Source organism: Cornus florida, unplaced genomic scaffold (genome assembly GCF_030987335.1).
Source record: "Cornus florida cultivar Cherokee Brave unplaced genomic scaffold, ASM3098733v1 CherokeeBrave_3.0.0_Hap2_Chr11, whole genome shotgun sequence".
NCBI lineage: Eukaryota > Viridiplantae > Streptophyta > Magnoliopsida > Cornales > Cornaceae > Cornus > Cornus florida.
Genome location: NW_026775581.1, coordinates 134,791,008 through 134,808,362, shown reverse-complemented (window position 1 = coordinate 134,808,362; position 17,355 = coordinate 134,791,008). Strand labels below are relative to the sequence as shown.

The following is a 17,355-nucleotide window of genomic DNA, read 5'->3' as shown; positions in this document are numbered from 1 at the left end:
AACCTCTCATACAGAAACATCTGTAAGAAGAGGTTAGAGGCATATGAGCCATAAACATAGCGACCCTAAAGTGCACCATATCCTCTCCTATCATATCCAGGCGATGATATAATGTACCCAAAAATAGAGGAATGAGGGCCACTTTCACACCACTTGCTAACTTCACTGCGAGTTCTAGGAGCCGCGGCAGGGGAGCATCCTTCGGGGTACCCTCCAACATGTATCTCGATAGCCAACATAACAAGTAAGCAGCGAGACTAGAAGAGTGATCAATCCAGGGACCTGAAATCCCTTTTCGCCCCTCCTCCGAGAGATTTTTCTTTGACATTGGAAATCTCTAAAGTAGTAGTGCACCAAAGCGCCGAGAGTGGCTTTGCGTGTACCCTTGCCTCGATCAGCATGGCGGACACCCAGTGCACCCCATAATGTCTTAAAGTCTTTGGTCTTATCCAGAGCTGTCTCGAGGTCCTGAGCCAAAGCCTCTTTAGTGGGTGAGAATCCCCAAGAGCCAGGATTTTCTACACCCTGAAAGGGTAAACCCAATAGTTGGCCTACATCCTCGATACTAGGCGTAAATTCCCCCATGCTATGATAAAGGTGTGCGAGCTCGAGCTCTATCACGAGGTCAACTCCCATAAACCTACAATGTCGCGAGGAATGTGTATTTGGCGAAACAACTTAATGCAAGGCAATAAGCTTGTCACTTCAAGAATCGCCTTATACACGGGGTTAGCAAGAATCGCATCAGTCCACGATTACCAACTATGGCCAGGGCTAATGTGACTGCTGAAATTCACATAGGACCATGGATATTGTCCTTACTCGACACCAAATCTCAAAATGGTATTAGCAGGGATGCGAGGAGCTAGGCTAATCTCAACCTCCTCTTCCATCAACTCCACCACCTCTAGTGGTTCGCCAACAACCACAGCCTTGTTAGCCTGATGCCAAAACAGGTCCATTTTCCCAAAGAATGGTGCTCGCCGCCATTCTGAATCTGCTGGTATTTTAGGGGGAGGACAATCCTTTTTGGCTAGTTCTTGTTTCTTGCTAACCAGGATAGGAATCCCACAAATCGAGTAAATACGAACGAAATTTCAAGTTTTTGTAAGTTCTCTTCGCCGGCGATAATGGACACAATGGCAAGAGTAGCAGCTTTTAGTTCTCTGTTCACAAATGACCCTTCACACTGTTGTTGCTCTCCCCCCCCCCCCCCCCTTTTAAATAACTCCCTCACCTCGGGAATCCCCAAAATCGAAGAGGCAACAGACGGCGCATTAATGACTGGAAGCGACCTTTCACCCTCGCGTCCTTTCAATCTCGTCGAAACATTAAATGACCTAGCCACCTAGTCTTGCAAACGCAATATTTCATTCTGAATCGTTGCACGTGCAGGGGGGCAAAATGTGGGTGTCATTTATTAGAAGCTGACGTGGCATGTTGACAAGTCAATATGGCCCTAACCAAATCTTTCGTGGCAATTTGAAAAATCAAAAGTCTCGAAGGATCAAACTTCGAGCACCCTAAGCCCTGGCATCGCTCTAGGCCCATCAAACCTTGAAAGATCAAACTTTGAGCACCCTAAGCCCTGGCATCGCTCCAGGCCCAGCTAGGGGTGTCAATTTTTACCGCCCCTTCGGGGCCCTGGCCCATCTAGCCTCGTTAATAACGGATATGGGAACACCTTTTATACCGTTGGGGCGGGCATAGATACAAATTTTGTATCTGTTGCGGGTCACAGGGCGGGTAAGGGTTCAGTATACATATTCGCGGGCCCCCGCCCCGCTAAGCATAAAACTAGATTTAATATATATATATATATATATATATATATATATATATATATATATATATAATATTAATAACTTATTTGGGATGTAAATTTTGTATTAAATTTACTTTTGTTTTGGTTATGGTGGAAGTTAGAACTTAGAACTTCTTATGATTTAGTTGTATTAAACCCTTATTTTTGTTGATTATGTTCTCTGAATTATGTTATGTGCATGTTATTTATTTATTTATTTATTTATTGTTGGGATTCATAATTTCATTTATGTTGTGCCATTCCCAGTCTTTTCACATTTAAATAGCAGCAGATTAAGTCCCAAAAAGTGGGAGAAAAAAAAATTATTAGCGAGGCGAGTACGGGGCACAATATTTTCGGCGGGGCTGGACATGAAAATCCAACCCGTCGCGGGTCGCGGAGCGGGTATGAACTTGAAAAAAATTAAATGAGGCAAGGCGGGATTTAAGGAAACCTGCTCCAAACCCACCCCGTTGCCATCCCTAGGCCCAGCAAGCCTCGAAAGATCAAACTTCGAGCACCCAAGCCCTGGCATCGCTCCAGGCCCAGCAAGTCTCATCAGATCAAACTTCGAGCACCCAAGCCCTGGCATCGCTCCAGGCCCAGCAAGTCTCGTCAGATCAAACTTTGAGCACCTTAAGCTCTGGCATCACTCCAGGCCCAGCAAGTTTTGAAAGATCAAACTTCGAGCACCCTAAGCCCTAGCATCGCTCCAGGCCCATCAAGCCTTGGCATCACTCCAGGCCCAGCAAGCCTCGAAAGATCAAACTTCGAGCACTCTAAGCCCTGGCATCACTCCAGGCCCAACAAGTCTCGAAAGATCAAACTTCGAGCACTCTAAGCCCTGGCATCGCTCCAGGCCCAACAAGTCTTGAGAAATCAAACTTCGAGCACTCTAAGCCCTAGAACCGCACCAAGCCCATCAAGCCTCGAGAAGATGATCCTCGAGCACCCTAAACCCTGGCACCGCACCAGGCTCATCAAGCCTTGACAGACCAACTTTCGAATACCTCGAGTCCTGGTGTTACGCCATCAGGGGATTGCATATAGTGCGAGACGAAGGTAAGGTCTTCGCGGCTATAGGGAATCTATGATTGGGAAACTTAGGAGGATCTTGGATTGGTAGATGAGAAGTTAAGAGGTGCCTTCGTTCTCAGCAATGCCCAATTAACAAGATGATGGGATTATACATGTCATGACATCAAACCTTAAAATCACAATTAATGTTGTGTCAGGCTTGACCAACCGACGGCCAAGCAACTTTTAATGCCCCTGATTAAGGGAGAAGTGACATGGCAATATAGGACAAGACTCGAGGAAAGGATTAGACCCTTTAGACTCCTAAATCTCCAGGATTACTCATGTAATCCAGATTGGGAGTAATGCATGCGAGGAATCATAGAAGGGACCATTGGATAATAACCAATGGAATCCGAATCTATAAATAGTACTGTCCTATGAAGGAATAACCAACCCCAGAAAAGGAAGCTGTCATAAGATATTGTATACTTGCCCTACCACCATCTCATCTGTTTTCCTTCGTATTTGTATTCATGATATCACTATTATATTATTATTTACTACCTAGTTTTAAAAAAAAAAAAAGAACCCCTACAACTTAAAATACAAAATCATTTAATTTTATAAAAAAAGTAAAGAAAAATTTCATGCCAAACTGCTTCAGAAATTAATTTCCAGCAAAATTCTAAATAAATTTTGACTCTATACAACTAAAAATAAAAAACTAGAGAAATAAATTCCGTATTATTATATTTGTGCTTTTAATTTGTTAATATTTTTGTTTGGCAACCATTATAAAATTATATTTTTTGTTTAGTATTACAGAATATAATTTGATTTTGAAAAATGAACTAGAATAAAAAAATATTTGTGTTTGTCAAATTGTGCTTCCCAAAATTTTCTCCGAAAATAAAAGTGTTTTCGGAGTCAAGTGAGTTCGGATGATTATATATATATATATATATATATATATATATATATATATATCTCTTGAACAAATTTAAGACAAGTATTGTAAAAAACGCAAGCTATAGATATATTTAATGATAATAACTAAAATATTGTTGTTAAAATTCAAAATTATCTTGGAAAAAAATTATAATAAAATGATTTTTTTACACCATTATTATTTGTTGTTACTTGTTAGGATGAGACAAGTTTTTGCGCACTCTCCAAACTAACCAATAATTTTAAAAGTATATTCTTAAACTGGTTCCAAACTTTCAGCATAAACCTTATACATAAATAAATAGGTTGCAAGCATTTAACACCCTTGCAATATGCATATAATTCTTATAGATTCTAAAAATTCCTTAATTTTTATTCTAGGAGCGAACAATTAATTTTTATTTTAGGAGTGAATAAAGATATTCACTCATTTGTTGCTAATGAAGTAATAAAAATACTAAAATACCCTTTTTACAATTAAAATACAAAATTCAGTTAATGTAATATGACTATTATAGCCTTTATATACAAAAAGGGTAAGACATTTTTGATATTTAATATAATTAATTAGTCATGTACGTGGTTTGTGAATGGTACTTTTTAACTATTGACTGTTGAAAAATTTTAGTTTGACAATATTTTAAATTTTTTAAAAGAGTTATATATCCAAAGTAAAAAGAGGTGGTGTGTTCTTTGCTCAAAAAGTAAATTATAAACAAATAAAAGAAAGTCCAAATGCATCATCTTAAATTAATCTGAGTTGGCCCACAATCACCATTCTGGACAGGCCCACCCATCTTTCTCGGTAATTTCCGTTGGTGCTTTATTTAACTAACGGTTACACACGTGTGTACACACAGAGATATATATATATGTTTATGTATGTATTGCTAAACACAGTACAACTGCAACAAGATGAACAAATTTGGTCCTAAGAATGTCTCTTCCTTTGTTTCCGGACACAGCAATATCCTCTGGCCTCCTCCGCAGATCTCGCGAAGCGGAGATGAAAGAGAAAGGACGGAGAGCTTTTGCACCCAAAATAGAACGTTTTTTTAGCCGATTGTGGTGAATCAATCTTTCCTCTGTGCTAATGCAAACCCATCTGGAGCTAATGTAGGGGTTGATTTGGACTCCCCCATCTTTGACCCATTCCCATCTTGGGTGATCTAGGTTTTCACGATTTCGATCGACTCTTGATGGGTTTTGGGGGTAATGGGTTGTGTTAGCTCGAAAAGGTCTAAAAAATCTTCGTCGCCCGTTTACGATACACCGATTAGGGTTGTTAAGCGTAATGGGTCGTCAAAGAATTTTGATTCCTTGCAACGAAACCGAGGTGGGTTTGGGGAGGAATTGGAGAAGATAAGGGAGGAACCAGAGAAGGAAAGGGAAAAGGAGAAGGAGAAGGAGGATTCGGTTCACCACCACAATCGCGAATTGAAGAAGTCCAAGTCCACCAAGAAGGGAAACTCTGAGAAAAGGGCTGTTTTCAGCTTGAAATTTGGGAGGTATACCGAAGCAGAACAGGTCGCTGCCGGTTGGCCCCCTTGGCTCAGCGCCGTTGCCGGAGAAGCCATCGAGGGATGGCTGCCCCTCAGGTCTGACTTATTCGAGAAATTGGATAAGGTAGCCCGCCAATACCCCCAAGCTTGTGCATTGTTCTCTCTCTCAGCATCATTTTTATCCTTTGATTAGCTTATTATTATTTGTCCATTTCACACAATTCATTCCATTTAAGCACAATTCATTGGTCTATAGATACTGGAAAATGTGATTAATTATTTGTTTATTTCTTGTACAAGTGTGTGTTTACATGTGTTTGTGGATGTTTTGGGTAATTATATACTCAGCTGTTACCAAACTAGCATTTCCTTTTCATATCAAATTAGCATATGGGTATCTCTGTGAAAGTCATAAGGATGTCATATCTTTATTCTTAAGCCAATTTGATCTATGTTTCTTCTAAATTTGATCCCAACTATATAATTTGGTGATCTCAACTATATAATTTTGGTGGCTATAGATATTTAAATGTCCTGTACCGATATAGCTTATTGCTTACTCATATTATGAACTTCCCTAGTTTTAGTTACACCATGCTTTATCTGGTACTTTCGCAAAAATAGCTTTTGGGAAACTACATTGTGAAGTCATCCCTACTTTTGGTTGAGGTCTAGTGAATTATGGGAAAAGTTTGGGTGGCAAGGGAATCAGTTTTTTTAGGACTTCTTCAAATATAGTAAACCAATAAATAATGAATTAAGAACTCTGCCCATTTGAGAAAATCTCCCCATGAGGTGGTATCAGAAAGGTCATTCCTCAACTAGCAGAAATGTTTGATGACATGCCACTGTGTGTTGATAAGATGGTTTTTAGTGCCTTAATGGTTTATATTACAACTTTATAATTTTGGACTAAACAGCAGCTAATGGTCTAGTATATGTTTATATTTTATATATTCACCTTCTTCCTATGAATTTGAATGTTTCTGACCAGTGTCCTCTTCAATTTCTCCTTTATATGCAGATAGGACAAGGTACATATAGCAGCGTATACCGTGCACGTAATGTTGAAACTGGTAGGGTGGTTGCCCTGAAGAAAGTGCGCTTTGACACTTTTCAGCCAGAAAGTGTCCGGTTTATGTCACGAGAAATAACTATTCTCCGCAAGCTTGACCATCCAAATGTCATGAAATTGGAGGGTTTAATTACTTCTCGATTATCATGTAGCATATACCTTGTGTTTGAATACATGGAACATGACCTTTCTGGACTATTATCATGTCCTGACATCAAGTTCAGTGATGCACAGGTTTGTTCATATTTAAAATTGTACGTTACGTTTGAGGAGAAATATGCAACTTCAGTCTGATAAACATTTTCCCCTATATTATCTGCTTATATCAGAAATGTGTGTAAGATGGTGAAATTGCCTTAAATTGACTTATTTTTTGTTTTCTTTTGTTTGTGTATATAGATTAAGTGCTATATGCGGCAGCTATTATCTGGAGTTGAGCACTGCCATTCGCAAGGAGTACTCCATCGGGACATCAAAACATCCAATGTCTTGGTAAATAATGAAGGAATTTTAAAGATAGCAGATTTTGGATTGGCAAATTTCCTAAGTGCAAAGCGCAGGCAACCATTAACAAGTCGTGTAGTGACATTATGGTATCGTCCTCCTGAACTTCTATTGGGGTCCACGAACTATGGGACATCTGTGGATATGTGGAGTGTGGGCTGTGTATTCGCTGAACTTTTCATTGGGAAGCCTATCCTTAAGGGAAGAACTGAGGTGCCCACCTTCTTAAAACCCACTATTTTTTAGTATTTGATTCTAACGTCTTACAATTTCTAATAACTTCTGGAAGGAGATACATGGAAATTTTCTTGTTAGGAAAAATAGTTTAGGACACTACCAAAAAAATACTTCTATTTGCCAAAGAATCCATATTTTTAAGAATCCCCATAAGTAGTGTCCCTGATTCCAAATATATAGACAATAGTGGAAAAAGAAGGATCCTTAAAATTTCACGTCTCAATTGTTGTGAATTCCTTCACATTGTTGTGATTTTCTATAAGACCCAAAAAAATAATAATAATCATAAAAAATATATTTAAATACCTTACCTAGAGTCTACAGAATTTATGTTATAAGTCAAAATAATTCTCCACATCAAGTTTTAAAATCTTTGTTCTTATAGGCACTGATGTTCTAGTGGCAATGAATTATGCAGATTTATATATTTCATTTCCTTTTTTTTTTTTTCTTTTTTTTTTTTTCTTTTTTTTCTCTTGTGCTTGCCTTTGCTGGGTTGGTTGGGTGGATGGGTGGGGGCGGTGGGGGAGTTAGTTTCTTTGTTTGGAGCTCACATATATGTAGACTTGTGTACGTTTTCTCAACTCTGTAAAGGAATTTATGAATACGGGTTACCCAACCACTGAATACAAGATTACTGTGTAGTTATTATTAATTTGGCATGAAAATTTATGAGCGTTCTCATCCCTTATGCAGGTCGAACAATTACACAAAATTTTCAAGCTTTGTGGTTCTCCATCTGATGAGTACTGGAACAGGTCTAAACTTCCTTTTGCTACTATGTTCAAACCCCAGCATCCTTACGAAAGTACTCTTCGGCAGAGGTGTAAAGAATTCCCAAAAACTGCTGTGAACCTAATAGAGACTTTTCTTTCAATAGAACCTTACAAGCGAGGGACTGCTTCATCTGCCCTTGATTCTGAGGTAACCCTTAATGGAAAGTTAGTCTACCATATCTCTCTATTTAATTTTTAATTTTACATGAATCCAAACAATAGTGGGAACTTGTTGCAGTGTAACATTCTGCGATTATTTGACTTCCATTACTTAGCTTTTGCTCTGTAGACAGTTCATTTCCCAACTATTTTCTCAATCTATAGTACCCTGAAGATCCTCACCGGCCCTTTTCCTTTTCATATATTATTAAGACTAATTATCAATTTTTATGCCTTTGTGTTATTCCTTTTTTCCAGTATTTCTCGACAAAGCCTTATGCATGTGATCCCTCAAGTTTGCCAAAGTACCCACCAAACAAAGAGATTGATGCAAAATTGCGTGAAGAAGCACGAAGGTGGGGTATCTTATTCTTTACTGCCAACCAAAGGTTTTGAGTTCACCTGGTCTCAGTGGTCCGAATCAAGTCTGAATGTGAAACAATGAGGGTGCACTTGTGTCTGTGCAAATTGTTGATATATATATGACATGACATATACAGATTCCGGCCATTTCCATTAGGCTGGTCAGTATGTTTGCCACACGAGTGTATCCAGGAACCATGCTAAAAATCAAGAATTAAGAAGTCAATAGGCATATAGAGCATTGAGAGTATGAAGAATTTTTATTTTGTATGATAGGATGGGCATATACCTTCCTCATGTGTCCTATAATTTAACTTCTTATCATTTCAGGAAAAAGCCTGGTGCTAGAGTGCGAGCATCTGGTGCCTCAAGAAATCCAAGAAGAGTTCGTAAAGCTTTGCAAGAACCAAGCACTTTCTATAATGTGGTGCCAACTGAGGTCTCTCTCTTTCTTTATCTTTCTCTCTCTCCACATTTATGGAAGTATGATAGTTCCAGTAATTTTGTATTGTTAATTATGAAGGAGATGGAAGGCAGCTCTCAATTTCCTCATAAAAACAATGGTAACAGCACACGTCCTCTTATTAAAGGAAAAGCAGCTACTGAGTGTAGGGAGACAATGAAGTCATCATACGATACAGTGTCCGAAGCTTCTCAGGTGACCGAGATATCCCAAGGGGACAGTATTCGCTCAGTCCCAGTACAAGCCACAACATCAAGTGGCTTTCCATGGACAAAAAGACAAAAGGGGGATGCTGCATCCACAAGATTACATGGTCAGTCCAGTTCAAGAACTCAAAATGCAGGTGCACTGGGGCAAGAGAATGAGGGGTTTCCAAGTAGGGGCAGTCCTGATACGAGAAACAGTGATTCACACGAGATTGTTAAGCATGTAATACCGAGACAGCAAAGCCAACTTGATCGCCGAGATTCTTTCAATGCATCTGCTTTATACCATTCCCAGGAATTATCAGTGGTAAGTTATGTAAGAAATATATGATTTATTATTATTATTTTTTTGTTTCAAATTTATTTTGGCCGAGTCTACAATTGCAATTGTTTTCATTAATGATGAATATTTATGTATTTGGTCTCTGCACGTCATCTCGTTTCACAGACATAGGTCATCTCATTTCACAAATGTGGGTGCAATGGATTCTTTTCAGTAAATGTCTCTGTTTTAGTCTAGCTTTTAAAATGCTAATAGCTGAAGTGATATCCTCTGCTCTCCCCCACTCAGGAGGTGTAGGGTTCATCAAGTCCCAGTAGTGGCAAGGGGTTGAGGAAGAGGGAGAGGAATAGATGGGGGATCCTAGCCTATGACCTAGGATAGCTGAAAAAAGATGACAAAAAAGTAACTAGAAAAAGGGAAAAAAAAAAAAAACAGATGACTAATGTTCATTTCACTCTCTTTTATCAATGACAAGAGCAATCTCCTTACTTGAATTTGCTTTGACAGTCTTATCTGATGATGATGTATCAGGATTACAATGATCGGCACAAGGTTCATTTTTCGGGGCCATTGTTACCTCAATCACATAAAACTGATGGAAGGCAAGAAAGTAATATCCATCCATCTGTTGGTAGATCACGGTTTTATAGAGGTACAAGAAACTCAGTTCTGAAAAATAAAAAATTTCGTGATATACAATTAAACTGCAAAAATAATTTCTAATTTTATAGGACGTACATTTACCTAGCCATTTAAATAATTATACTTTTTTTTTTTTTTTTTTTTTTGCAGACTTGTGATGCACAGAAATTAGGAAAGCGAAGATCCTCCGCACCCTCAGAGAGGGGAAAAGCTTGTGCAGACTTCCTAGCCAGCCTTCGCCAGCCCATCGAAGTTGTTAAAAGTCCCTTGTAACTTGAGCTGCTGCTGCTGCTGCTGCTGGTGCCACCTTTTCGAGGTTTTACCCCTGAGCCTTGTTCTCATTTGTATTTGTACCCCGAGAAAAGGGAAAAGTTGAACCTGATTGATGCAATATTATAGGAACATCAAATAGAAAAAATGGAGTCACTAGAGAAAATGATGCTAACAAATTAATACAATTTTGAGAGCTGAAACAGGATCAATTCAGATGAGAAAGCAAATAAGCTCATCAGTCTGAATGCATGTAAATAAGCTCATCAGTCTGAATGCATGTAAAATACAGTGGAGCAGTTTCATTTTTGGCTCGTGTTCCAAACACCATCATTTTAATCGTACATCTTTCTTTTTTGTTATATGAAGGTCTTTTACCAGCTAATGTAATTTCAAATGCTCACCTACCCAAAGCATGCACCCACTCTCATATATAGTGAAAACAAGAACCTCACAGTAAGAGAAAAATAAAGAGAACAACACATCAGAAACTACCATTGCTAGAAGTTTTTCATCATTAAACGACAAGATAATAAAGAATCTAAACATATACTGTATATATATACACAAGACACACAGAGAGATTCTACAGACTATACAGTACTCAAGTTTGTTGCTCGGTTTTTTTTTTTTTTTTTTTTACTGTTCCGTGTGGATGTGTTGTGTGTGTCTGCAAGCGCACGCGAGAGAGACTACATTTGTTCGTTCTTACACATCAATTTAATCCATTATTTACAGATTCCATGCTTTTCTCCGACGTGTAATGGTTGATATTTCTGTGTCATCATGGAGGCCTTTGAGGTGCTAAAGATGATCTTTATTTCGCTGAAAACTTTACCTGGTATCTTAGTTTGATTGAGGTCTTTTTATTTTAGTGTTATAAACTTGTATTTCTGGAGTTAATGATGGTCGTTTTAAGTAATATCAATGAAACATAGAATTCAAATAAAAGAAATGCAAGCCATCTGAAAACTTTTAACACTAATTATATCCCCATTGAGAAAATTGGTACATAATACATTTATGTTTCTTTGGTTTATTAGAAAGTGAAGCTTAAAAAAGGAAGGCAAAGATCCGTGGTGAAATTGACATTGATGTGATTATTACGCATAGGTCATAATTCATCAACCCGTCTATATACGCCCGCTTTTTAATTGTTTTATTAAAATAATTAAATACAAACAAAAAAAAAAAAACCAAAATTATAATTCTTGTAAAAAATTAATAAAAAATATAATTAGACTATGAAATGTATATAATAAAATATTTATTTATGTGTACATCTTTAAAAGTAGACTATTCTTTGGAATGGAAGAGGTTTGACTTTCATTCTCTAAGTCGCTTCCAACCCGATTAGATTGAGCGGGCAGGCCATCCGGATATGACTTTGTCTTGATTAATAAAGTGCAACCCAGTGGGCCTAAAATTTCTAGACCACTTGAAAATCCCAGTCATTCACAATGGATCCAGAGGAATTGACGAAGCTCTTCCCCTTCGGTGCCAAACGAAAGATCTGTCGGTGACAGTCCTCTCAAATGTGTGCTACACAATTACAGACATCAACGACACAGATTTGAGCATTGTCCATTCAAATGTTTCAAATCCTATCACCTTCACGTGCACGTCATTGACTTACTAGCCCCACGCATAGTGAAGCAAGTAAACTTCAAATTTTTTTTTTTTTTTTTTTCCTATGGACATAAAGGTGACCAAAATAAAAGTAGCATGTGAACATTTATAATGTGGTGCCAACTTTTAGAGACAGGCACTCCGAGAAGGTAAAGATTTGGGGGTCCAAAAACATTCAAAAGGTTTTATTCAAAACCAAATCTCCCCCATGTGGCCACGTTATAATCATAAAATTACACACACACACATAGGAAATCAGAGTCAATTGCAGAATAAAGAATATGGACCATATGGTTGACATAAGCACATGGTTTAAAGGTCCAGCACAGTTCCTGCATCATTCATTTCCGCATTTCACGCACTTGAATACTCCAAGAAATCATTTCTTTAAATTTGTTTTGGTGAACATATTTAACAATTTTCAAACCCATCCACCCACCTTATAATAAAAAGTCATTAATTTCTACGTCTAGCATGATGGACAATAAATAACACACGAAAGGACAAACATGAATCTAAAAAGAAAATTAAAAATTAAAAAAGTAATGAAAAAACCAATGGAACACAACTCAATTTTCTTTCAAAAGTCGTTTAAGCAATTGGTGCAAAGCTGACAGAAAAGCGCTCAACGTCTGAAGATATGAATCGCTACCAGAACCGAATGAACGAGTCCCATACTGCAGCAATTGCAAAAACAGCTGGTATGACAATCTGGCCTCTAAATGTAGTAGATCTTGAAGCACCAGACTTTTCGGGTAAAGCTGTGGGAGGGGGTGGTAGTTCTTCAACAAGGACAGCCAACTTCATGCCACCATAACAGAAACCATTCCCGCTAATGAAATAGTAATGCCGAGTCACATTAAGTGGAACCACATCCCTTCCAGCTCCAGTAGTCCAATTGTGAAGTGGATGTTCGGAGTTGCATGTCTCATAATTGGTCTTGTTCACCTCTAATACATTCATCTGGTTCCGATCATACACAAAAACTGGGAAAATAAAAGAGAAGTTACCAAACAGCAACAACTAGTCACGAATTAGGAATGGCATTCTAAAAATTTTGGTGATTTATTTGGCACAGCTGTCACATTGCCAATTTTACCTTGGCACAGGGCAGACCAAGTTTCCAGGTGTTCACAAACAAAACTCAAGCTATAGATAGAAGTAACAGAAGAGTGTTGGGGCCACAATGCTATGCTTTGAAGATATGAAATGATATATCTAATAGAGATACTGAAATAGAAACAAATCTTTAGTTTCTGCATTTTTCTTGATACATGGTAATCTAACTCTTAAACAAACCCAAATCAGAAGTTCTCATCCCAACCCTTTATCAGGTGTATTGGTTAACACACTGCTATATAACTCGTTAATTAGATAAAAAGAAAAAAATGTGTTACTTTGAAGTATTTGATAATAAGGATGTAAAATATATTTAATCAAAAGATCATTATCAAAGCATCGCCAATGGTTACAAGAAAATGGTTGAGTAGATTGTCGGTCTTAAGGGTTTTCCAGATTTAATTTAGTCTAAAAACAGAAGCATTAGGGCATTTCTGTGACGCCTTTGGCATTGGAGTGTGAAACACAAGTTGTATGTGAGAAATAACTTATAAAAAACACAAAAAAAAATATTGAATTAACCCACAACTCTATGCATAGAGTAATCACCTAGTGTGGTACCCATTAATCGAGGGTGTCAAGAGGGATGGACCATATACAAACATAACTTTTGGTACTATTTACACAAAGTGCTGCTTTCAAGGTTTGTACCCACAGTTTCACACTTGATAGCCTAAACATTTTATTGGTGCACCACTGCACCAAGGAATGCCCCTCATCCATAACTTTAAATAGCTAAAATTCTCAATATCAAATCTATCTATAATGGAAAGGGAACAATTGACACAAATTTTGCAGAATGATATGATCTTGGGTAACAGAAAGAAGGAAAGCAAAAATAAAAGGCCGTGAAGTGGATTCAAGTGAACAATTTTCTTATAGCAACACTAATTGGCTAAGGATTTGCTGACTTTTTGATTAGGTTAGAAGTATTACAGTGACAAGAAAAAGCAACCTACTCAACACTAATTCGCTAAGTAGCCTGTAATAATAAAGAAGATATGAAGTGTAAAAGGACTCATACAATCAGTCTCTTGCTATGATGGTATCATGCTGCACTTAGTGGACCACCTAATAACTTTGTTAAAGCCACAAATTGGGTTGAGTACTAATCGCTTGAGTACACGCTTTGCCACCTTTCCAACCAACCAAGAATAATTTTTACACAATCATGCTGTGTTGTTTCAATTTTTACTTTTTAGGCTCGGTTTGTTTCGACCTGAAATATTATTTTATTTTTACTTTTTTACTTTGTCAAGGTTAAGGTCGAGTCCATCGGGCGGGATATGAATTTATAGATAAATTATTTTTCTTTGTAAATATTTTACAACAACCAGAAAATAAAAAAATATTTTCAGTCCAAACAAACGGAGCTCTAGTGTGTTTTCAGTTTAAGAAAATGCTTTAGCAAAACCAAAAGTAACTTTTATACATGAAGAGATCAATTTTCCAACCAAACAATCCCAAAAAGCTTAAATCTTATGTATTGTTGAAACTTGGAATCTAGATTGTCCACGATGGAATGGAATGCCATGCTAAATTTAACCAGAGACAGCACATGACTCGCTGAGTTAGACACGGTGAGTTAATACCCGGGTCTAATACGACCTAAACCAAAGGTCCAGAAATAAGTGGATCTCACAGTGACCATTAACAAATTAAAAGGAAACCCTAGAAATTAAAGAAAGAAATGATTAATTAATGAAGCAAAACTAATAGTAAGAAACAGAACCTGAGCTTAAAAGGGCAGATCCAAACCAGAGAAGATCGTGAGCAAACAAGAGTTAAGCAATCGAGTTCGAAACATGAACTATTGAATGATTCAGCTGAAAGAAATGCCGTATGGAAAAAAGTTTTAGAGATTATCTAGAGAGAATCAAATGATTTGATCAAATGATTTAAAATTACTTCAGTTGTAGTAACTAATTTATTAACAGCTTTCATATTAGAATTTTTCCTTCTGTTGTATTAGTTTATACTTGAAAATCTAACAGATCTAGCAGCAACATTGATAGGCAAAGTGTAATGCAATATATATACACACACATGGAGAGAGACACTGAATTGATGAACAGGTCGAAGCAAGTAGGAACTTATAAGTTATAACCATGCGAATAGCACGAAAGAGCAGATCTGAGCGTCCGTAGATAAAGAGAAGGTAGTCAAGAGAGAGAAAGACGAGGATAGAGAGAGAGAGCGCTTACAGAGCCAATCGCCGAGGTAGAAATGTTTGTCTCTGGCCCAAATAGTGTAGTTAACATTGCTGGTCCAGCCCATATTCGCACCGACGATGAACCGAGTGGAAGATACCTGAGGTATCATCAACATCGCGGCGAACGCTAGCACCACCACCAGCGTCGGCGACGCAATGCTCCTTCGCAACCCCTCCATTTAACTCTCTCTCTCTCTCTCTCTCTCTAAAATGCAGCTGTATTTGTTTAGTGTTCCGTTCGCTGTATATATCGTCAGAAGAGAGAGGGGGCTTATTTGGTATATCGGTTAATTTAATTGTCCGGGTTAAAATTGACACTTCAGTCTTGGACCATTCCACTCCACTTTTCTTTATACCATATCAACCTTTTTACTATTTACTTTTTATTTTTTAACCTTATTTACTTTTTATTTTTTATTATTTATTCTTTATTTAATGAAAATTATGAATTTGATTACAGGATACTTCCTTAAATATTGCAAATTTTTCTTTAAAATTTACAATTATCAAGGATCTTGTATTCTTGTGGTACATCTCCTATTTCTTAAAATAGATGGTAATAATTTGAGACAAAATGGGTATGTGCATTTCTTGTCGATAAAAAAAATATATTTATATTAAATCCTAATAACACAGCGGAGATATGGTTTAATACAAAATAGAGAAATAATTTAAAGAGACAAGAAGCAAGAGAAAAAGAAGGGGTTAACAAAATAAGGCAATATACCAAAATCATTGAATACTAAAATTGTTAATTGAGAAAGAAGAAAATATAAAAACATATCACTTTCCTTTAATCCATTTCATACATACATGCATTAATAAGTCCAATGACCTGTGCTTCTAACTTGTAGCTAGATCAAGAAAAGTTTATCATTATCCTCTTCCAGCTCTCAGTACTTCTCAGTTCTCTGTCACGCCCTTCCTCTTTTCAAATTAATATATATATATATATATATATATATATATATATATTTGCATAACAGTACAAAATTAATATCAATTAATTTGAGGAGACTACACGTATGTATAATTATAAGTAAATAAAAATCTTTAAAATAATAAAAAATTATTAAATGGTTCTAATCTATTTAATACTTGATGGATTAAATCAATGGTAGTCCTCCAATCATGACAATTTAAAATATATTAATACACTCTAGTGAAACAATATTTTCAACTCTAAATTTTACTGGTTTAACAAGTATCAATTGTACCATCTAATAATTTCTCTATAATAACAACTTTGACTCAAAAAGCATTACTGATGAATAATTCTTGGGGCCTTTTTCATATTAAAACAATTTAATAAAACTATAGAAACTTAATTTTGGAAAAATATACCACAAAACGAATTTTGACTTCGTTTTAAATTTTATTTATCTGAAAATAAAAAATTATTATAAAAAAAAAAAAAAAAAAAAAAAATTGAACTAAACATCCTCAGCACATTGCAATTCAGCATGGCATTACTCTTTTGAAAATTTTATTTTTTTATTTGAACACGAATAATGCCCGAAATTGTTCACTGCAATTTTCATCCTTCTATTTATATTTATCATCCTTATCTTCCGAAAAAAATAAAAAAATCACGTAGCAACTTGAAATGCGGGTAAAAAAGAATCAAAGCCTCTTATCACGCGTAGGGATGACAAAATTTCCATATCCGGCGGGTCCCCTCCCCTGTTATGGCGGATTTGGGGATCCATTTATGTAAATGGGAAGGGGATAGAGATTGTATTTGAAACCCCGGCGGGGATGGGGCTGGGCCGGGCCGGGGAGGGTAACCTCGCCCCTCCTTGCACTGTTTATAGTGCATTTTTACAAAACTGACCTTACATGTTATAAAATATTACTAAATTACATAACTATATATATAATATATTCACTTCTGAAACCCTAAATCTATTCTCTCGTAACATAGTCCTTGTTGGAAAAATGTTATCTGTTTTGATTGATCATGTTGAAAATTTCCAGACTATTCCAAAAAATATTATATGTGGTTTTGTTATAAGTTTGATCGAGTTGAAATAATATGTTTTAAATTATTATAATTGTGTTAAAATTTTATTAAATTATTAGGTTGAAAAATATTATAGTTGTATTAATTTTATTAAAGGTGAATTAAAATTTTAAAAAGGTT

General features: G+C 36.6%; 2 protein-coding genes across 2 annotated transcripts; one reads left to right on the top strand and one right to left on the bottom strand.

Moving 5' to 3' along the window:
* Positions 1–4,675: 4,675 nt before the first annotated feature.
* On the top strand, positions 4,676–10,614 carry LOC132284702 (protein IMPAIRED IN BABA-INDUCED STERILITY 1-like). Its single transcript, XM_059786824.1, has 9 exons — positions 4,676–5,398; positions 6,299–6,583; positions 6,749–7,066; positions 7,787–8,014; positions 8,284–8,381; positions 8,719–8,827; positions 8,912–9,364; positions 9,872–9,992; positions 10,133–10,614. Exons 1-9 carry the CDS (start codon positions 4,988–4,990, stop codon positions 10,138–10,140), a joined length of 2,031 nt encoding a protein of 676 aa, XP_059642807.1. The 5' UTR covers positions 4,676–4,987; the 3' UTR covers positions 10,141–10,614.
* Positions 10,615–12,248: 1,634 nt separating this feature from the next.
* LOC132285468 (early nodulin-like protein 17) lies at positions 12,249–15,442 on the bottom strand. The gene is made up of 2 exons (XM_059787660.1): positions 15,205–15,442; positions 12,249–12,867 (listed from the first exon to the last, which is right to left on the bottom strand). The coding sequence occupies exons 1-2, from the start codon at positions 15,389–15,391 to the stop codon at positions 12,530–12,532; spliced, it is 525 nt and encodes a 174-aa protein (XP_059643643.1). The 5' UTR covers positions 15,392–15,442; the 3' UTR covers positions 12,249–12,529.
* Between the last annotated feature and the right edge of the window lie 1,913 nt (positions 15,443–17,355).

Bases quoted from the DNA above. Each gene is read 5' to 3' on its own strand.
- LOC132284702 (XM_059786824.1), top strand. From the start codon at position 4,988: ATGGGTTGTGTTAGCTCGAAAAGGTCTAAAAAATCTTCGTCGCCCGTT. The intron at 5,399-6,298 runs GTAGCCCGCCAA...CTTTATATGCAG, and splicing joins TATTCGAGAAATTGGATAAG to ATAGGACAAGGTACATATAG. The intron at 8,828-8,911 runs GTCTCTCTCTTT...TTAATTATGAAG, and splicing joins ATAATGTGGTGCCAACTGAG to GAGATGGAAGGCAGCTCTCA.
- LOC132285468 (XM_059787660.1), bottom strand. From the start codon at position 15,391: ATGGAGGGGTTGCGAAGGAGCATTGCGTCGCCGACGCTGGTGGTGGTG. The intron at 12,868-15,204 runs GTAAGCGCTCTC...TTATTTTCCCAG, and splicing joins CTACCTCGGCGATTGGCTCT to TTTTTGTGTATGATCGGAAC.